This window comes from Tympanuchus pallidicinctus, unplaced genomic scaffold (assembly GCF_026119805.1).
Source record: "Tympanuchus pallidicinctus isolate F22 unplaced genomic scaffold, pur_lepc_1.0 scaffold16, whole genome shotgun sequence".
NCBI classification, from domain to species: Eukaryota; Metazoa; Chordata; class Aves; order Galliformes; family Phasianidae; genus Tympanuchus; species Tympanuchus pallidicinctus.
The window spans coordinates 2,408,216-2,431,118 of NW_026294679.1; the positions used below are offsets into that span (position 1 = coordinate 2,408,216).

The 22,903-nt window shown below is 43.5% G+C and overlaps 1 protein-coding gene across 2 annotated transcripts in view; it reads right to left on the reverse strand.

The window, feature by feature from the left end:
- The window catches only part of DOCK1 (dedicator of cytokinesis 1), a 273,286-nt gene that overhangs the window by 96,019 nt on the left and 154,364 nt on the right, over window positions 1–22,903 (reverse strand). For both annotated transcript variants that reach the window (XM_052677007.1, XM_052677006.1), the window contains exon 29: window positions 19,167–19,261. In XM_052677007.1, coding sequence (XP_052532967.1) covers window positions 19,167–19,261 — 95 coding nt within the window. The remainder of the gene's footprint in view (window positions 1–19,166; window positions 19,262–22,903) is intronic.

The window sequence follows — 22,903 nt, forward strand, 5'->3', positions numbered from 1 at the left end:
GTCTCCTTGGAGCTTTCTCTTCTCCAAGCTCAACAAACCCAGTTCCCTCAACCTTTCTTTATAGGAGAGGAGCTCCAGCCCTCTGAGCATCTTAGTGGTCCTCCTGCGGACTTGTTGCAAGAGCTCTGCTCTTTACTCAGCATCTACTCATTCCTGCTAATTTGGTGCAGTATTATTAGAGCTGGCACTCTACGTACAACATGCTCCAGTCATCAAGGTAACTGGATAATACAATGCTTGTCTCCTGACCCATCTTTTTATAGGCAAAAAGGTGAAATCAATTCGCGATAACAAGATTGCAGTTGCAACTTCAGTAGCAATTATTCAGTTTCATGGGTAGTTATGATAAGGCCGATGTTCATTACCTTTGGGTCTACAAGTCCTGCTCCAAAAACTTTGCGCTCTATGTTTAAAGCTGAGCAAGGCAGCAGGCACGTGTCCTCTACAGGCCGAGCCCTGCAGGCATGTTGCCATGCATCCCTACCTCCCAGCCCCATAGCAGTGGTTCAACAGCTTGCTCTGATCCACATCCACCCAAGCCAGCTGGCTCTGCTCGGTGTCCTTAAATCAGAAGAACTAACCTTATTCTTTTGTCTTGAATCCAATGAGGGAATGACGATCCAAGGTGTGATGCAGAACTATTCCAGAGGTGATAACCTCTAGCACAAAGATGGGAAACCAGAAGAGTCACCTGGGAAAGACTTCATGGAAGCAGAGAACTCAACAGGCTGTTGGGTTCAATGTTTGTCTGTACCTGTGCTGTGTTTGAAAACAAGGTAGTGCACCGATGTTCCTTGTTGTATACAGCTCTGAATTGTTTCTCTCTTTTATGCACTGGAGATGGGAATTGTTCTATTTCAATTAGACATCAAAATGGAACATGAAAATAATATATGATTTGAACTTCACTCTTCGCTGTTGGTTACTCACTGCATGAGCACAGAGAAATTACTTAATCCCACTATGAATCAACTCAAACATCTGTAAGGTCAACAGAACACAGACAATCTTCCCCAGATGCTTTGAGTTTCTCGCAAAAATAATTCAAATTAGTATTATTGTGGCTGCATAAAACTGACACTATAAATCTTACTTTAGGGCAAAGAAGGCATCTTTAACAGCGGCACCCCTTCAGCAAAGATGAGCTGTACAAGTTGGTAAAGTTTAAATCACCCACCATGTCCAACTGCTTGGGTGCTGGATCCAAAATGTCATTTCTCAGATTAAAATGGAAATGACCTGTGTGGATGGGCACCTGAATATGGGATCCAGTTGGGCCAGTCTGCCAATAATACATGCAGCAATAAGCCTTTAAACATTTAAGCTTATTTGTATTCAAGCCAAAAGTACCTTTAAACCAACTGGTTAACCAAGTGGTTTGTAAATGGAAGATCAAAGTCTAAAGTGATCAGATAAAACATAATAAATGCTTGATTATGAGAAAACTAGACACAATAGTAACATGCTGCTGAAGAAATACCTTTGGCACACTTCAGACTAATATTAATAGAGAATGGGAAACAATATACTGTGTGCCTGACAAAGCAGTCACTGATTGCTGAGGACCTCAGCCAGCACAAGATCTGCATCAACGCCTGGCTCTGATTTCATACCACAGCCAATCTACAGCACAGCCATGGCTGGGGACTCAGCTCTGAGACTGAAGGAAAGTGGAGCTTTAAGACAAGCTGAAATTGTCAAGATAAGATCACCCCCAAACGCTGTGCCTGTGTTTATTTTCACTCCATTTGCTAAGAGGACACAATGCAAGACGCAGTATGATGATAAAACGCCTTGAACAACATGGGTTTGCACAGCGCCACATTTCCTGCTGCTCGTCTGTGCACTCAGGAATGGGAAGTGGTTATAAACCTGTTAAGGAAACATCTCAGAACCTGCTCCTTTAGGGAATGTGAGGCACAGGGCATCCTGTCACAGCAGCACCTGTGCCTACAGCTGTCTGCCTGGACAACTGATGCACATTACCTTTATAATTTACCTATTACAGCCCACAGCGCTGCATCACAAACGAGTCTGCTTAATTTCCATAGAGGTGACTTGACTGCTGGCACCCCCCCTTGCACCTGGACTATATAAACTCTCCACACTGCTCACCAGAAATACCTGGATTTTTACATAAAACCTGTCATTTTCTTGTATTTGCTACAATTGAGGCTCCAAACGGGACTGAAAGACTCCAAGATACAGACTGAACTTCAGATCTTCAATCCACCACATCCTTCTAACTCTGCTGAATTTGCATGGCAGAATATTTCCTTTAGTATTTTTTCCACAACCCTGTCAGCATCCACACCCATCCACGAGCACAGCCACTGAAATGGGCTCACACATTCAAACTTAGATATATTTTCCATCAATTGGGTCATTTTATCTTCATAGAACCACAGAATGGCCTGGGTTGAAAAGGACCACAATGATCATCTCATTTCAACCCCCTGCTGTGTGCAGGTCACCAACCAGCAGCCCAGGCTGCCCAGAGCCACATCCAGCCTGGCCTTGAATGCCTGCAGGGATGGGGCATCCACAGCCTCCTTGGGCAACCTGCTCCACTGCCTCACCACCCTCTGGCTGAAAAACTTCCTCCTAAAATCCAACCTAAACCTCCCCTGTCTCAGTTTAAAACCATTCCCCCTTGTCCCATCACTATGCACCCTCATAAACTTTCTTTTAAACTTTTTCCCTGGGTCATGGTGCTACACTTAAAATCTCTTACCTTCGTGTTACTGTAACTCACAGAAATTTAGCGAAACATTGACACTGAATTATTGACATAAGAAAGAAAAAGTTACCTGAAAGCTGAAATCATTCATTCACACCATCTTACTCACATTCACTACATTACATTCAAATAAAACGAACATTAAATACACACAGAGCTTTAAAACACTCGAGATAATTGATACCAAACAATTTGATGAGGCCCAGTAGCTGTTCTCTCATCACCATTTATGGCTTAGGTTCCATCAGCCTCTCTCAGGGATGCGTGAGCAAAACTCAGCCTGCGGGGCGCTGCCAGCCCCATGGCCACACACTGCTGGACGTCCATCAGAGGGCAGGAAGAGCACATTTTTTTCCCCCTCTCCACCCATATCTGGAGTCACACGTTGTGTACAAACTGCCTCTGCTCTTTTGAAAAGTTGGCCTTTAATTTCCTTTTTAATATACGCACTGTCTCGAATAAGATATAAATAATCAAAATGCATATGCCAGGTGTTTCTCTCTTAAATCAATGAGAATGAGTTGCACTTTTTGCAGCTCCCCACACGGTTTCATAATGCCCAGCAGATCCTCAGCCTCTGCATTTCCCAGACAGCACTCCTGGAGCCAGACAATTTATGATTCGGGGGAAGAAGGAAACGTTCAAGGGAACTGCTTTATAAGTTGACAATGGTCAAAGCAATTGCAGCCAAGGAGAGCTGAAGGGCATTCCATGATGCCCAGGAGCCACGAACCACTTCTCCTGACTGAAACGTGAGGCAGACTTGCCAAAAAACATGATTTTCATAACCGTAAGTTCTTAATTATTCTCTCATTTAAATATTAGTTGAATTACAAGGGAAGAAAAGAGTACCTTAAAGAAAAATAAATCTGTGTTTGAATGTGAAGTCTGTGCAAATATCAACAAATAAAGATTAACCATAGGAAAAGCTGCCATGACTAAGGTTTAACTCTTGACGTATTTTTTGTATTTTACAACTCAGGACAAAAAAAAAAAAAACAAAAAAAAGAAAACCACCCCAAAAACAGCATTATAAAGTTAGTGATAAGCAAAGGAATCCTGCTATTCTCACAGAGTTCCACATTCAGAGCAGTTACTCGTTCACAGATTACCATGTCCACCCCCAGCAGAAGCGTCCTGCTCAGTTGCAAACTGCTGCTTCTAGCTCTTGATTTTCTGGGTCTGTGTTCAGATGTTCATTTCTTACAAGCATACATACCAGAGCAGCAATGAAAGTGAAGCTGAGCCCAGCTGCCACCAGTACCTGGTCACTTTATTCCTTCTATGACTGAATCATCATCCAGCTTTAAACTCTGAGCTTCTGCTGGCGACTGGCTGTCAGACAAAGCAGGGCTCTGTGGGGCAGGAGGTCAGCAGCCACCAGCTCACATTTTCTCCCTCTGTTCCCACAGAAGTGGTGCACACCACGCTCACTGCCCTGTTTCCAGCAGCATCACATCAGCGTTTCAACAGAAAACAGTTCACAGATGCAGCCCCGTCCCTTTGCTCTTAACAAACCTGAGATGATGGCATCCTGTACTGGAAAAGCTTTCCTGTTGCTGATGTGTCCTCAGTGCACAGGACTCCACTGCCCAGAGCCCAGCCTAATGAGAAACCTTTCCATTCGTCAGCAGTAACAGAATGATCCCAACTTCCCCGTTAAATCAAGGCAACTGTTCCATTTCATCTATCAGCCTCGCACAGGTAAGGGCTCTATGTCAGAACAAGAGAACAACTTCCACACAAACACCTAAGTAGAAGAGATCAGATATTTTACAGCAGAGAGAACAGCATGCTCCAATTCCAAACTCCCCACATGGAATCGTGCGAGTTCACAAATTCAGACCAAGCCCTGATCAAGCACCAAACAGAGGAGACGGTGCTGTCAGGGGAACCACAGCACAACGCACAGGGCTGCAATGCAAGAGTGCCTTTGCCACCAGCTTCAGTGGGGTTGTTTTTTCTCCCTAACTTTCCAAACAAATTAGCAATTCGCATTACAGATGTAGCAGGTTACAAAGGAAATTAACACAGAAGAGTAACTGAAATGAGTCTAATGAGGGAATGTTATTTTCTTCCCCGGGGCTCCTATGTCTGCACACAGAGCTCTGTTTTTATCAAGATTATATCCAGAAACTGCTCAGCAAAAAAATAAATCTATGGAACAGCTCTCCTTCAGAGATATGTACAAGTTTTTGGAGGATTCGGCACAAATTTGTCATTGGCACTATCCTGCCATTCTCCTATGTCCCTTTATTCCATGCATTTTTTCTTATACAAATAATTAGGTTAAAATCCTGACTCACAACGAAAGAAATCCTTGTGAGTTAGGAGTGCTGGATGTCTAACACTTAGGTTAACATCATTGTGGGTCAAATCTAGAGCACGCTGTTGGGTCAAAACACATACAAAGTTATTCATAGTTTCAGTCTATTTTCAGACTTATTAGCAGCTCTGATGTTGGAATTTAAAGTACATTTTATATGCTGGATAAACAGACCACATACGCCAGCATAAATTTTTCATGATTTCTTCATAAATTCCTTGTTTCTTCCTTGTTGTCAGTTGTCTTGGCAGAAACTAAAATGTACGAAGCTGTAAAAACAACTCTCTAATTAAGACAACTGTCTACTTCCAGTAACACCTGACAGCAGCCCTGCCATGTATCACCCAACACAACCACTGCAAAATGACCTCTTCCAAACGCAAAGAATTGGAACAAGTGTGCATCAGCTGTGTGCAGCAGGCTATCAGCTGAGCAACACCCACCTGCACCTTGCGAGGCCCTGAGGGCTTACATTGAATGCTTCTCTCCCATTTATAAATTCATATTGGTTACAAACTGTTTTGTTTCACTTCAGCACAGAACAAGAGACTGAGATATTCACCTTCTTTGACAAAGATACGAGCTGATTGGAGGTTACTGGGGGTTTTGTGCAGGTGTTTTTTGGTGGGTTGGCATTTTGTTACTTGAACAAAAGGAGGGACTTAAGTCGGAACACCTGAAGAAATGGATGAAGAAAACAAGTAAGGGGAACAACAATAAAGCTGAGCTCTTTTCCAAGCTCTGATCGAAGCTCTGATTTCCTTCCTTGGCAACCTGACTGCATCAAATCACAGTCATGGGGGAAGACGACCCAGGAAGGTTTGCTCTGCACTTGTGCAAGTGTCATTTGGAGGAAAGCCAGACTCAGCACACATCTGCATAATGCCACTGCTACGCTTAATACTCCAGCACTGCATTTGGCAAGGAGCAAAGGCACACTGAACCCTCCATACACCTCTGATCAGTATTCACCTGAAGTGCATTCACTTCTCAGCACCGCTCCCAACAGTTGGCAACTAGGTGAGGGATAACTCCTAACTATAAACAGGGAAATAAAATCTTGAGATGCCACTGAAAGCACTGAAAATTACAGGTTTATTTAGACTAGGAAAACTCCAGACCTAAAAAGCAGTAACTTCTGGGTCACAGCAGCAGGTGTTGAATGCATGTCTGGTAAAGCCAAGAAACACTTGTTACTGTGCAAAGTAAGGAAGGTAAATCCCAGTAGGTCAGGTTGCAAGAAGGAAATATCTTTCAGAAAGGAATGTTTTCCTTAAGAAAACTTTTCCTAGATAAAATATGACTTAGATGGTTGTGAAAGAAGCACATCGTAAAAAACAGTTTGATAAATGAAAAAGCAGTCAGTGCTCAAGAAGAACTCACATAAAACTCTCTTGGCTGTGACACTTGGCAATTTTACTTTGATTTTTAAAAATTAAACATGGCTACTGGCTGAAAAGATGTGAAACAGCCCAGCAAGAACGTAAGAAAAGAGCGTGGGAGGGAGAGGGAATACTTCAAAACCACAGCATTGCACTGCGCTGATGAACCACACAACTAAAATTCACTCCAGAAATGTTTGTCTGGATATCTTTCTGTAAGAAAACCATCAACTATCTTTTCCTACATCTTACTCCTTTTCTCAGCCTTGTATTTTTGCTACACCTTGTATACTTGCAGACATGATTGAGCTTGCAAAGGGTAAATCACAAAGTAATTCATTTTATCAGTCAAACATGGAAGGGAACAGAAACAGTGATTACTGAATACCTGAATTCTCAGAGGGAACATTTCAGCATTAAGAAATAAGTACTGTCATAGAGGTATATAATTTTGAAGTTTCATTTTTGATATAGGATCACCTGTTCTTCCCACAAAGCCATACCAGTCTGACTGCTACAAAAAAAACCCAAAATTGTATATATTTATACATTTATAACTTTCATATGCAGTATAAGAACAACTGAAGAGAGAAATAAACATCAGGAAAGGGGATGGCCCTGTTGCAGCCTCCTGCCTTTCATGGTGCATTGCTGGTTGGTTTGGTGCACCAAGGGCATGCATTTCCACAAAGGAGGAACCTCAGGAGCTCTTGCTCTGCAGATGACTATCTGGTGGGTTAAATCCCTCATGTTTTTGAGAACAAATTGCCTTGCCACATGCAGCAATGCATCTCAAAGGTTACAAGTTAGCAGATTAACAGAAAACTTCTCCTTTCCCACAGTCCCACTCTTGCTGCACCTTGATGCCATGTTCCCTCCCAGAGCACAGAGCAGCCGCTGGCCACAAACTTACCTTGCAGTGCCAGGATGGATTTGACAAGACCCTGGAGCAGAATCAGAGCTGATGTCCTGCAAGTACAGGGTAGCCCTGGTGATGCCCCATAGCTGACGAACACAGCACGTAACTTGCACGTGGCAGTAACTCCAGAGGGAAAACTCATGCTCTGTGCTGCCTCCTCTTATTAAGAACTCCTGGCTCCCACGCTGCCTAACCACAGCCCCTGGGAGCACCTGGACTGCAGCACAATTACTCTCAACAGCTTTAAAGAGCTGCAGCTGGTGGGTTGTTATTGTAATCCATCCAGTAGGCCATAATGCATGCTATTAACAGGGCAGAGCTGTACCACAGCCCCTGCTCCGCTCTGACCTACCCAATGTGTATGTGCAGTGGAGAGCCATCCCCATGGACAGCAGCTGGAGGATAGGAGCCATCTTTGCAGTGTGCTCAAACATTACACGTGAATACAAGATCAATGTTGGAATATACAGAGCAAAGTTCATCCCTACCAGTATCCCACCAGTCCATCATTCATGTATCCTAAGCCTGCAGAACCCACTGGCTTGGGTCAGGAAGGCAAGTGCAGAGCTAGAGGTAGCCCCAGCACATAGCATACAGCACTGACACCGGCCCAAGAGCAGCCTGCTGCCAGCTGCAGGAGGCCAGATGACACCTGAGCCAGCGTAAAGCCTGCCAATGTCAATTAAGCTGTCAAAGAATTCACTAATTTAATCAGGCAGGTGATTCTGTGGCAAATCAGTGCTTTGTGTTCCATAGGTGTGGTGGTTTCCACCCCACAGCAGTAGCTCCAAAGTGAACTTCAGCCATGCAGTCCCAGCGCAGCCAGATGGATGACGTAGGGATCTGAAGCTCCACGGACACCAGATGCATGGATACAGGGAGTGAATTCAAACAAGGAAAACATTCACCTTCCATACCTTTTAAACTATTGTTTTAATGGCCTCAGATTAAAAAGGTCCTGGAAGATTAATTTTGGCTGCTTGCTCCGCCATTCAAAAATGGGAGCTGTAGAGCAGTATCTGAGAGCTAACACAAGCAAATCTATGTATTCGTTGTATTGAGGATGCTCCAATTGTGGTATTTGTTCAAAAACAGTGAATTCATTTCCAAAAAGACCACCCCAGAACTGTCAGCACACTGCTGTGCCTACCTCTAACTCGAAACCTTACAATGAAAAAGGAACACCTGCCAAGCATGGCCTTCTATGCCACCAGGAGGTGCACAAGAGACTTTTCAGTTCTCTTACCTAGTGCTACCAACCATCACACAGGTGGTAGCCAGTGATCTGATACTTCTTTTCCTTCTAAGTATACCTGTAGCACTTACTGCTCTACATGACCATACAAATCTGTTATGTCACAGCATGAACAATTTTCCATTTTTTTTAGCCCTAGCTAAAAAACTGGCTGTGCTTCCTCATACTTGAGCTGTCAATGCCTGTTTTCTAGAGTACAATTCAACATTCTGTGCATGAAATACTCCTGATCTTAAAATTTAATAGCCCTACAAAAGGCCTCATTGTCATTTTGTGCTTGGAAGATGCTGTTCTCAGAAGCCAAAGAGCTAAATAATTGTGGCTTCAGAAGGACGAACAGCCAGAAGAGGAACTGGTTGGGGAGAGGAAAGGAAGCAGAAGTTTAGGTGCATTTTAGCAAAATTGTATTATATCTGGAACCGTGCTGGACAGTATTCCTGTGAATTATGACAATCATGCCAAACCAGCATAACATTGCTAATAATGCTGTTTAATCAAAACTACTCTTCCTACCATATTTGTTTAATACGCCACAAAAGCACAGCAGATCACTCCTGCAATTAAAGAACTGGGATTTGAAGTGACGCAGTAGAATTACCAAAATTCTGAGCTTATTTTTATTCTTGCACTACTCAGTTCTCCTAAAAATGACTAACGCTGGTTAGAGCAGAAAACACCACTGAAATGGTGACTTACTGATCCACCAGGAGTTTCGTCACAAAAAAAACCTCACAAGGACGGCTATCAGGGGGTTTGTCACCCACAGAGGTTGAAAGCATCCTATCAGCATTCACGTGGCGCTCAGACCCTACAGCTCCATACAGACCCTATGAACAACCAGCACCATTCAGCAGCCCAGGCTCCTCACCCACACAGCAACCCTATGGGATCTGCCAGGTGGGAAAATGGGCCTGGTAAAAGGCTACAGCTCCACGTGCTGCCTCGCTCCTCCAAGTCAGACTCCAAGCAAAAAGAGGGACAAAAATCCCTTGGCAGCTCTAGGGGTCTGAGAACCTGACGTACCGTTCACATCTGGACCTGGACAACTAGCCTTGCTGACTCTGTGCGGGAAGGATAACCTCCAAAAGCCGATCATTTTTTCCTCTCTCTCATCCCTCAGGTCTAAAGCCTTCTGACTTCTTCAACCACCAGCAGGAAAAACATTTCTTGCACTTCATGACTGATAGGCTTTGACACAGGGAAGGCACAAGGGACAACAAAGGAGCTTTTACTATTTCCCAATAATTTTTATCCCTGTGTCTCAAAAACCTGAGTGATGCAAGCAGCCAGGAACAATAACCTGGGATGATAAGGACGCTGTTTGGACTATGGGAAGCACACCGACAGGAATCAACACACTGAAATAATTCTTGAGATGTGACGCCAAACTCCCACTCACCTGAAAATCAACAGGCTTGGCTTTTTGCTGTCTGTGTGGAAGGAGGCAGAAAGGAAAAAGGGCATTGATTTCTATAGTTGGGACACTTCTTTAAAAGGAAATAGAAGGATTATAGCGCAGAACTCCTTACCAAAAACAGAACACGTTCTGAGGAGTGGCTGACAGCCCAAAGGCCACTTTCTTCCCTGCCCCACTGCTTTCACTTCCCAATGTTGCAAATAATGCAGTCCCTGAGGGCCAAAAGCATGGAGCTCACCATCCAGTTTAACCACAAACTTTAGAAATCCTTGTTACAGAATAAGAGCCAAGAGAAGCCGTTGAGACCCAACTTCCATTTACGACACACGAATGAACATGTTTCCTTGTTTCTGACGAATGAAACATTTTGTTGCTTTGTTATAACGACAAAACAGGGAAAGATTAGCAAAACTCAACTGTGGAAAAGCAGCACATCTTTCACTCACCAGGTATTTTAAGAGGTGTAACAGCATTAACCTAAATGACGCTGATATGGAAAAATAACAATTATAAGTGAAAACTGCTTCACCTTCAGTTTTAAAAATAGACGTCACATGGCACCAGCTTCTCCTGTTAGCAAAAATGGAGAACTGCTAATGTGCCTTTTGATTTAACACCTTCAGCTTCATTTAATTGCCTGCTTCATGCTGCTGCTTCCACAAGGATCGAGCATTCACACATTCTTGTTCACGCCATGCGTTTTGTGCCAGAAAAATAAAGGAGCTTTGCAGTTTTAGGTGTGATGTGGGCAGCATTTCATTGTTTGAGTATGCTGAACGCATCGATCCAGGCAGCTGACCGGGTACCGGGGTACCAGGATTTAAGGCATTAGAAAAATCAGCACATCAAAGTGGGTTTGGTATCCTTGACCACACCACGAAGCTGTTTGCAGGATGGGAAAGCAGCACCTGGACTTTGCTTGTAAAGCCAAGAGCACAAAAGGTAGCAAATAGCAGACCTGAGGTTAACCAGGCATGCACTATCAGTGACTCAACATGAGCACAAATGCGTCCCCAAAAGGTTTCACTGGGTGCACAGATCAGCTGCTGCTTGAACCAAGGAACTCCCTGGTGATACCCAGCTCCTCTTGTTCCTTGTGTTACCTGATTCCTCTTGTTCCTTGCATTCTAAAAATGTCAGTAGTGGCCACGACTAACACACTTAGCATCACAGAATGGCTCAGGTTGGAAAGGAACTTAAAGACCATCCAGTTCAAACACCTCCCAGCAGCTCCAGCTGCCCAGACTCCACTTTCTTAATATTGTACGTAATCAAGACAGTGAAAAATATGTATACAAAATAATCAGTATCTTGTTAAAAGCAAAAGAAAACAGACATTTACAGCATACTCTAATAATGGCTCCATAAAGGGAAGCAGAAAAACCTATTTGTGATGTTCTCTTGCTTTTGTTTATCGTAACCACTGAGCAAAGCTGCTACTTTCACTCAGTTGCATATAGCTCAATGCCCCATTTTTCTTCTAAAGAATCACATTTCTGAGCCACTTCTGAAAACGACAGACTGTGAGGGGCCTCTCAATTGCTCATTACGCTTTGCAGAACAAATATTTAAGAGTTGGTAAAATGCATCAAAAAAGATGACCAGCAGGGCAAACTTTTGGCTTAGCAGCGATGCTCCATGCACTATCTTGTATGCAAAACCCACACCAGCAGCACGAGAAGCCCACTGGATGAAGCATTACCCTAAATACACACTTCTCTTTACAGTTTTCCAGCTTCATAAGACAGCAGTAAGTACTGAAGATGTCTTGAAGGGATTAAATCAGCCAGCACCCCAAGGGGGACAGGCAGTTAATGAGATGGAGCATTTCCAGGTCTAAACCTGAAGATTGCCCTGTTACTTAGAACTCTGCAAGGAGCCAAAAATAGCAAGGCCTGGGAACAGAAGGAAATGGACATAAATCTAAAAAAGCCTTTTCTCACATTTGTCCCTTTCATATACTAAACTTCCAGCCAAGAACACTAGCATTAGGACCCTTTATCCCCGTGTGCTTCTTCCTAGTTCAGGAGGAAGACGTTCCCCAAACACGCAATTCTTTTCTTTCAAGTTGCTGTGATTTTCTGATGGCAAACAGAAGGTTGAAATGCCATGGAAAACAGCAGGAATATTTTTCCGAAGACATCAGCTACTGCTGCACAAAGAACATCTGCATATTAGCCTCGTGCTCCACAGTGCTATTTCTGAACGAGCACTGAAAAAGGATCACTCTTTGCCAGCAGAATGAAACACACAGCCTCCCCTGTGCTTCAGGGTGAAATACAGCCACAACAGCCTTCACCTGATTTGATAGAGATGGCAGGGGACGGAGATCTATGTTCCCAGGAGGACAGCAAATCCCATCCACACTTTAGGGACAGAAAAATAAGTTTGTCAAGGGATGCATGATAATAAAACAAGTAACAAACGGAGTCACAGCAGATGCGTGGCACAGTCCCACAGCCCAAGCCCACCTTTAGCAATTAACACACATCTCCCAGCACGTGAAACCCATAACTCAGACCACGTAATAACAACCCCAATGGCAACTGGTTTAGTACCAGCCATCCCTAGTCCACCTGTAGACCCCAGAAGCGATTCATCACGGGCCCAAGCAGACAGGGGAGTCCCCAGGAGAGCAGCAGATGATTGTGGGGAGCTGGGAGGGTATGTGCCATCCCACCCTGCACCTTCAGCACGGCAGCAGCACCGGGACAAGGGCTGCTATGAAGCTTCCCCAGCAGAAGTTATCGCAGATTACAGAAATAGAGGAGAAAAGACAGATCCATTAAAAGCAGCAGACTGCCAAGAAACCAAGCGTTCATAAATTTTCACAACAGTGCTCTTATCAGTAGAGCACCTCTGTCAGGCACATTTCTACCTCGGAACGGCTGGGCTAAAATAACCCGCTGCAGAGGATGCTTCTGCCCTCCCATCAGGAAAGCAGAGAGTGCAAACAGCACCTCCTGGAGCACTTTCCTCCTCAGCCTTCGGAGCAAGAAAAAAAGCCTCTGTTATTTTCAACCTAGCCGAGTGCATTTGTTTCATTCCCAGGTCCAGTTAATTTGACAGGTGCAACACTAAACCAAAAATCCTGCAAGGTCTTTGCTGAAAAGGTCAGTACGTTATGCAACTAGGTTTTATGGACAATAAAAAGGTCCCCTTCTTATGCAGAAACAAGTCTGCAGTATCTTTATGTAATTTATCAGTGTGCGCTCATCTGTTTTATTTATAAATGCAGAATGAGTTTCTGGGCACACAAGCTCTAACTGAAGAGTGGATCCTGCAATGTTTAGCCTCAACCCATACACTGCCTATAGTATTCTTTGCCACTCCTTTGCCACTCAAGAAAAACAACAAAATTGCTCATATTGGAAGGGTTATTTCATTGCATCCCTAAATACATTTTTTTGTTGTTGAAGTTGTGTGACTGATGCCTAAAACTTTCTAAAACATATTAATATCAGGAAAGTGGGGTGAATCCCTCACAATTCAGGTTTTTCTGACTGTTCAGATTTCTTAAAAATTCTCCTCTTAAACTATGCTTGCATTTCAAGCACTGCCCCAATCCCAATCTCTAATTCAGAAACACTACATAGTTTCTATATTTCATATCCCATCTCTGAGACACTGATGGTTAAAATGTTTACTCAGTATAAGTGCAAACTCTCCAGTAATGCCTACAAATCATCTCTTTGAACTTAGTATTCATGCAGGTGTGAGCTGTATATTTGCAGGTTTTTCAAAAGGAAGCATCAATTCCAAAGGATTCTATGCTTCCCCTTCCCACCCCCTTATGTCTGCTGGGTTTTTTGTATCTTTCTGACCAGAATCTTTTGTCATCCTTCAGGACTGGTTTCCCCAGTTGTGAAAACTGCAGCTCCATCCATCAGTAGTTTGGGCAGATCTTAAGCACAGGCTTTCTCCCTGCACCTCATCTACAGATGTGACTTGACTGGTCCATTACGTAAGGACAGAAATGTACTTCCCAAACACGTGTTTTTCTTTCTATACATCTGTACAAAGCACAGCAGATGATGGCGTAGCTTCAATAATCAAGCATCACTTTAAAAAAAAATCTAAGCAATGATTTTATTTTAGCTGTAGGTTACTTGCCAGTAAGAACAACCTCAGGCCACTGAAACCCATAACACACATCAGGGGTCACAGCTACACGTGACATTCTTCAGTTCACAGGCACACTGGCGTTGTCACACTATGGATGGACAGCCACACACACAGCCAAGTTAATTCTGAAGGCACAGTGTAGATCTGACAGGTACTGCTATGACAACCATGTAGCAGAACAGCCTACGTTTCCCAGCAAGTTCCAAAAATAAACATGTACCATTCATGCTAGCAACAGCAAAAAGGTACATGTTTACCAGACATTCCCCCCCATCTGTCTTCCTCCTCTTTCCAAGACTTTTGTTGCTGTTGTTGTTGTCTTTCAGATGGAAAAATCATGAAAATTCTCGCCCTGGTTTTCAGGAGGCATCACCTTCCCCTGCTGGGCAGGGCGGTGTGGAGCAGGGCAGGGCACAGCCTCCATGCTGCATCGCCAGTGCCAGATGTGTCTGCTCTGCAAGGCAAAAGGAACCTCACTCTCAGTGAGAAGCATCTCATCCCCTCCTCTCTGACTTCAAAAGAGAAAACAACCACGGATTTTATGTAAATATGGACATTAGACACGAAAAAATAGAACAGAAAACAGCAAATTCATTTTTCATAGGCAAACCAGCTTCCACTGGAACAGCTGCAGATGAAAGTACCAGCTACAAATTAATATATCATAAGGTCTACCAGAGGAACCGAGCGCCTCAAATGCCAAAGTAAGAGCAGAGCTTACTTCCATTTACAGAACGGTGAAGAGGAGCTGTTTACATGCTACCTGCTGAAGAGGAACCTAAATTTAACTTGTCAGCTTACGACAAAGTTAAAGTAATTCCTAAAACAATTCCAAATCGTTTCTAAACGGCGCTTAGAAGGGAAAAATGTCAACAAAATGAAATCCCTGCTGATAGCCCAACAAATGATTTCTTCAAACTACTACAGAGAGAACTGCCAGAGCGCTTTATCTTTCTGCAGGACATCTCTGGGACCAAGAAGCTGCCTCCAAAGCTCTCCTGTCCTGAGAGAGGAAAAGCTCCCAGCTCAGCATCTGTCAGACAGAACCACCCAGGTTTCACACAGTGGGACAGAAAAGCCACGTGGCTGAAGGTCCAAATGCCATTCCTGAGGAGCTGGGATGGTAGGAAGCAGCTATCACAGAACCACTGCCAATAAAATCACTTCCTTCTAATTTGGGGGTATTCTGCCTTTACCTTGATGGGAAGCACTCTTCCTGAAAATACAACTCTTGCCATAAATGTCATTCAAAAGGTATCCCAAAATATTAAGTCGATTCATGAACAATTTCCAACAGCAGTACTAAAACAACAAGTAGCACTTTCTCTTGCTCATCCCTATCTTTACATAGTGTGGTAATGAACACATTCAGCAACCAGCTGCTAACAGCCTACCACGGTTTAAAAATCTCACTGAAAATGGAACTTGGAATTGCAAAGTTCCCCCCCAAGTTACAGCCTGGAGTCTGCCAACAAACACAAGCAGAGTCAAGCTCCAGCAGCTCTCTGTACATCATTTAGGCCATTCTCCCCTCCCTAAATCACAACCAGTGTCTTAACAGATGCTCATCACACTGTTTTTCAATACTTCTGCTGCTGGAGACCTTGCAGCCGCCCCGAGCAATCCGTGCAGCGCTCCCTGCTCCAGTGCCTCCCCAGCCTCAACCTGCATGTTCCTGGTTAGCTGATGACCAATATTTCTTGGCAATTCAGTGTGGCTTTAAGAAGACAGCCCCCATCTGCTCCACTGCATAATTTCACGTATCTGACAAATATTTATCTACTTCCAGCCCCTCTGTCTTCCCCCTTTCTTAAATGCAACCGAGTGCAGTGGCCATTTCAAGTCAATAGATGGATTAAGAATTAACATTTAAATACTATTTGGATATTCTTTATAACCAGTCACCACCAAGCACCGGCCTGGTATGGGGAAGGCTGGTGCCAGTACGCACTGGCCTGTGAGGCAGTCTGTCTTGGCTGGAGAACTGCCTCTTGCTCTCCTCTTAGAAGCATTTGTTTCAATCAGAACTTGCTATGCTCTATTATTCACTTCTGCCATCCCGCCTTCAATTCCCCTTTCCATCTCTGTTGCTTGGATATTGTTGTTTACAACTGAACAGCAGCTGATCCAGACCTAAATTTGACAGTAAAAGGAAAAGCTGTGTTATCAGTTTGGATATTCTCTCCTTTTCCTCCCTCTGACACCTTCCTCAGCACAGCACCTGATGAAGCTGTGCTGTGATTTCCACAGACACCGGGTGCCATACTGAAGAACCGCACACTGACAGCACATCAGCACCACTCAAACCTCTGACACCGGATTAACAGGCTTTGCTAAGGCAATAAACACTGTTTGAACTTAAATTAGAGAGGCCTGTAAACAGAGCATTAAGCGACAGATCTAAGAACGAAAATTAACAACCATCTCTTTGGATATGAAGACCTGTGTTCGTTCCAGCACAACAGGTGGCAACACAGGACTACCTGAAATGAAGGCTGAGCACAAAGGTAGCCCTGTGCATGGCACAGCATGGGGACAGGCAAAGCAAAGCACTGCACCACAAACACAACAGCAAATGCAGCATGAGAGCCACTGATGCTATCAGGTGCACAAGTACGTATGTACAGCTAAGATGGCTGAACAACTTTGTTTCACACTTTCACATATACATCATGCAGAGGAACCAATGGACTCACAACCATTCTGGGCAGAGCTACAAATTAGTTTGCTTAATTTGGCTCATGCCACCAAAATAACATGCAGAAGTATTTTGCAAGAGTGAAACAAAACTGCCTGCCCCGAGTCCTTCCTACTGAAAGGAGCATTAAAGAGACAAAACCTGTTCTGAATTTTTTTCCTAGTTTCCTTCAGTAAAAGTTTATAGATGTGAAAATAAACGGATCAGGTGGACAAAAGGTAGTTAACAATGCTGCTTCTTGTTTTCAGAAACCATATTAATTAAAAAAAAAAAAGAAAAATGAAAAGCACTCAAATCAATTCAGAAGCATTTACAAATGAACCGATGTAATGAAAATTAACTTGCAAATTAAGAGATGAACAAACCCTTGGCACTGCTGCAGATATTCATCAACACCAGAAAGACTTGAAAAAAATTTAAAAGCAATAGCAACAAAAGGCTTTACATACTAACGAGATACATAGGGTACTGCAGGCACCCAGGAAGGGGCATGGAGCACACCACTGCCACTCCTGCTGCTTTGGGACATGCAGTTTGGCATGGCAGGAATCACAGAGCTGTAGGGGCTGGAAGGGACCTCCAGAGATCATCGAGTCCAACCCCACTGCAGAGCAGGCCCCCCTACAGCAGGCTGCACAGGTAGGTGCCCAGGTGGGTCTTTGAACGCCTCCATAGAAGGAGGCTCCACCACTTCCCTGGGCAGCCTGTTCTAGTGCTTCGTTACCTTACCATGGAGAAGTTCTTACAAACATTTGTGCAGAACTTCTTGTATTCCAGGAATGAAAGGAAGACCAGACAGTACTTTAAGAAGCAGAAAACCAAAGTCCTGACCCTATCTGAGGGCCTCTGCATCCTCATCCTTACCATACCAGGATTTCAGATGAGAACTGCCTGATTAGAGTCCCTTTGTGCTCTAAGGAAAAATAACACAGAGCAGGGAAAAGCTCTTTCTTTGCCTTCACACATACATTTCTACGTCCAAAATTCCACAATTAATGAACAACAAAAAAAAGCAACAGAGGTTAAAACGGCACTCAACTGAACGCTGTGGAGTTACCTGGCAATACTGAGAAGATAATCTGAGGAATGCCCATCTCCATTAGAGCTGGGGATAGAGCGGCTGTGCTGGCTCTCAGTCACAGCATGACATGGCTGGCACTGCGAGCAGCCAAGCACAGACCTGCCTGCTCCTGTTCCACTCTACTCTAAAACTCAGCGAAGCACAGAGGTGCTCTCCTTATTGAAAGGATGCTGATAACATACGCTGCGAGGCTTTCCAAAGCACCTGCAACAAATCTCTCCAGATAGCTGGGAGTTCTTGAAGCAAAACCACTTTCAAAATTAAAAAAAAAAAAGAAGAAGAAGAAAGAAAGAAACCCAATGAGCTTTCGATCTTCCTCACCAACCCATCTGAAAGCCTTCTTCTTTCAGAGCAGCAGGTGCTTTGCAAGCAGCAGCCGCATGGAGCGTGCATCTGCAGCTGATGGATCTGAGAGCTGGCTGCACCTAACTCATATTTATTAGCAGTGGGTTTTATGAGGTGGTTAAGGCAAGTTCAGAAGCCAGGATTAAAGTTATGGTGAGTTTTTATAACGAAAGTAGGAACTGTAGTTGAGGGTTTTATGTAAGTAAACACTGACAACTTTACAGCCATGGTAGCTACCAGTGAGCACAGAGGAGATTTCTCCAGGCAACCAGTAAATAAAATGCTTTTACTCATACTTCCATCATAGTACAAATAAAAGCATTTGACATGTTTAATAAATGTCACAAACACAAAATATTACATCAAAGCGGGCTGAATAATGACAGTGCTGCAATTATTGAGCAAAAAAATGGGGATTAGAAGTATTGGCAGCTTGTTTCTTCATCACCAGGCTGCTGGAACCTGGCTTTAAAACGCCCTTTCAGTTCTGTCTGATTAATACCACCGACAACTTTTGAGCACATAACTCCCCACCAGCATACCATAACCACTGGTTTTTGTGGTCAGACACAAAACATGTCATTGATCTCCAGAGAAATAAATTTGTCACTACAAGATACGCACAGATCCCTCCTGCAGCCTGCTCCAAATTACAGCTCTCTGGATGATGCCACCCATCATTTGCTGTGTCCCAGAACAGATCTCTCAAACACTGTACTGAAAACTCCAAAGCCCATTTTTAAACAATTGTTTGCATCACAGAAGAAGAAAAACCCCTAGCTGCCGCATTGTGTTTTACTGTTTCCAAGCAACACTGTTGTTTCAGATCAAACATGAAACAGCCATCTCGGAGCTGCAGTGCTTTCCTCTGTACTTACTTATTCTGCATCATGTTCATTATAACCCAGTCGAAGGGATAGACGTTCTTCCCAATGAGATTCTTGAACATGATGAATGTTTCCATTAGAAAATCCTAAAAGAAGAAAAAAATATTTGGAAAAGACTGCTCTTACAGATGAAAAACCACAAGCGATGGTGTCAGTTATTGATGACTAGATTCAAAAGGCACTTGATTGCCCTGCTTCATAAGAAAGCAATTATTCATAGAAAACATACATAAATGCTACCGAGTCATATTTACATATGATGTACCTAAGTGCTACAGTGATTCTATTTAAGCCTATCAGGAGCTGTATCAGGAGCAAGCCTACAGCACAAACAACTCACTGCACTGCTGAGGAAGGAGCTCTGGATTGCCAGCTACGAAAAGGAAGCTGCTTTAGAACAAAATGTTCTCTTTCCTATACCAGAGGACCATGGAGCAATGCCCTCTGTGTGCACTGTACCACAGCACAGCAACACGTGGGACCTTTGCAGAGGTAAAAATCAGCGGAGAGCATATTGAGTTTTCCTTTTATTTGAATACATCCCCCTTGCCCCAAAAGCAAGACAAAGTTAAAAAGAAATAAAAAAACCAAACCAAAACAAGCTAAATAATAATAATTAATAATAATTGGATTCAGGTTTCTGCTGTGGTACACATTAGCCATGACCTCAGGAAACAACGGCTCTTTTTTGGCTACCATGAGACTCTAAAGACTTCCTCCCTGAAGGGAGCAGCAGTAATCGCTTCTGCCAGCGAAAACCTGACCCAGAACAAAGTTAATTTAGTAGCACAAACCAATTTATTTCTACACAGATATAAACAAACATCTTTTTGGAACAGAAACCTGACGCACTTTGCAATGTAAATCATCTACAATTTGGGAATCGATAATTGCTGTCTAACAATTTAAGTAATATCAAATGCTCAGAGAAAGACAGAGAGAGGAGAAAAAAGACAACTTAATGCAAAAAGTCCTTGATCCACTTCCCATAGAGATCAGAGTGAACTTTTACTCTTGACCAAGGTTAGAATACTTCGCTACAGCTCTTCTGTATCTGCACGTATATTGGCTATCTTTAAAATGTCAAATGTCTACCAAAAAAAAAGAAGTTAGATTTTCCAGACTTCAGACTAAGGCTGTTGTTTATGTAACCTTTCCAGTGAGAAACAAATAGAAAGTTATTGCACTCCCAAGTATTTCTTCATGAGTGAGAGCCAACAGCTCGGCCAGATTTTATCTTCGGATTCGATGTTCTTTTTACAGTACTTCCCTGGCTCAGAAATTCATTACTGGTTCAAAGCAGGGAGCTGCAGAGATCCTGAGGACACAGCACTGAGAGAAGTGATGTGAACTTGCAGCCTGGCACCAAGGGTCTCCAGGGGCTGCCCAAGCATCCCCACTCCTCAGGCAAAGAGAGCCAACAGAGCATCTGCTGCCACTGGGCATGTCCTCACCCCCAGACCTATGGCATTTGTAAAGTAACACCTGTGCTCTTTCCCTAAAAATCACTCCCAACAAAACAACATTAAAAAAAAAGACATTTTGACATTAGTAGTGCTGAGATAAAAGTTAGAACTGCTTGTGGTTAATGAGATGTTACTGTTGCATAAAGCAAAACTCATCCCAGACGCACACTCCACCAGCTGGGTAAAACGTGTCTTCATTTAAGGGCTCAAACTACATACTCCTCTGCCCATTTTTCATGCACTTTGGTGAGTTATGTAATTTCTAATAATCCCACTGCTTATTTTGCTGCCCAAGCACTGCACACTACTTGTTTCACCGGAGCTCATGCTTTTTTCCTGCTGCACATATCGAGCGACTTCCTTACTGATGCTCCTTCACAGCTCAGTAACTGAAAACTCCAGTGGAAGTGGCACCGTGGGAAGGGTCATCGCCTACCCAAGAGAACAGATTTGAGCTCACAGTGCTTTTTTTCCTCCCTTAACATGAATACAGCTGTATACTTTCTTTCATCCGTCACTGGTTTCAGCTGTTGAACCTCGGCATACTTTGCTGATCAAGCTGCACGTGAATGAATTTTCGTACACTTTGTTGATGATTCACATTCGTTAGTGACTCTGAAGGTTGTGCCACACAGGAGCTGCACTGGTTTGCTAATTCAGCTCGAAGTTTTCATCTACTGATATTTACATTTTAATAGCCCTAGTTTCACAAAGGTACTTTAAAAAACGCACCATAGCAACTGATGTAGTTATTGATCAACTAAAAGCGTGGAATGCTCACCAGCATGTGTTTACAATATTATTGGGTTTTAAATTTTGTTTTTCCTATAGAAAAGCAAATGGTTTGCAGGGGTTCATACGGAGCAAAGTGTGGCTTTTTCATGGGCAATGGAAACGGCGGGGGGAGCTGTCTGTTCATGCTGTGCTGCTGTGGAACCTGTTTATTTTCAGTACACCTACAACCAGAACAAATTACATCTGAAAAATGATTCTCAAGATGTTCTGAAGGAACACTTCTGATCTCTCCCCAACCACAGCTAAGGATTATGTTTACTGTCCCAAGGAAGCATAACTCACAACAGAGGGGACCCCACGGCCATCCCCATCCAATTACAGGGAGAAACCAAAGCAAGCTCAGCGTTGGAGCTGAGCAGGCTGTGAGAGGCTCCTCCACACTGCTAAGACTCCCACTCCAATACACCTGTACCACTAATTACATTTTTCATAACTTTGAGTAAGAGTTCAAGATTTTATGAATAAAAATAGCTAGCTAGCTAAAATACATAGGAACGTGAAATGCAAGGGAGGAAAAGCAATTAAAAAATAAGCATTTCTTGCACCTCTTTAGGCCAAGCTGATCAAAATTTCAGATTTATTCAGTTCCGAATTATACTCCTAAATCAAATATGCTCAGCTACAGCTTTTCATTGCAACAACTGAACCTCCACTGAGCCCTGAAGCTGAGGCTGCCTTGTGAAGCCCAGCACCCAGCACAGCAGAGAGCTCTGGCTCTGCAGGGCATCCATCCCCCTACAGCCCACTGGCACATACACCCTGCAAAGGCTGCTTAAGCTGCACAGTCACAAGACTAAGCTTCACAGAATCAGAGAATCATAGGATGGCTTGGGTTGGAAGGGACCTCAAGGACCATGAAGCTCCAACCCCCCACCACATGCAGGGCCACCAACCTCCACATTTCATAGCAGCCCAGGCTGCCCAGGGCCCCATCCAACCTGGCCTTGAACACCTCCAGGGATGGACGGGGCATCGCAGCCTCTCTGGGCAGCTGTTCCAGCACCTCACCACTTGTCACAGAAGGATGGATGGTACTCACTCACTCACATTCTCACATTAAATTGAAAGCCCTAGGAGTGCAAGATTTTAAGGGGAGAGAAAGATGGAGGTACAGAAAATGGCGGCCATAAACATTATATAAGCAATTTGATATATTCATAAAGAATCATAGAATCATCAAGGTTGGAAAAGACCTCTAAGATCACCCAGTCCAATCACCCACCTATCACCAGTATTTCCCACTAAACCACGTCCCTTGGTACCATCTAAACGTTTCAGGACACTGCCTTGAATGCCTTCAGGAGGAACACTTCTAAGATATTCCACACAGCCAAGCATCAGCACATATTTTCTTTGTTAACTACTATCAAATGAACCTCAAGAACTGAGTATCAGATTTACCAAGTAAAAAAGAAGATAAATCAGCTAACTCCAGAAGTAACCCTGGTGATCTTGAATGAGGTTTCA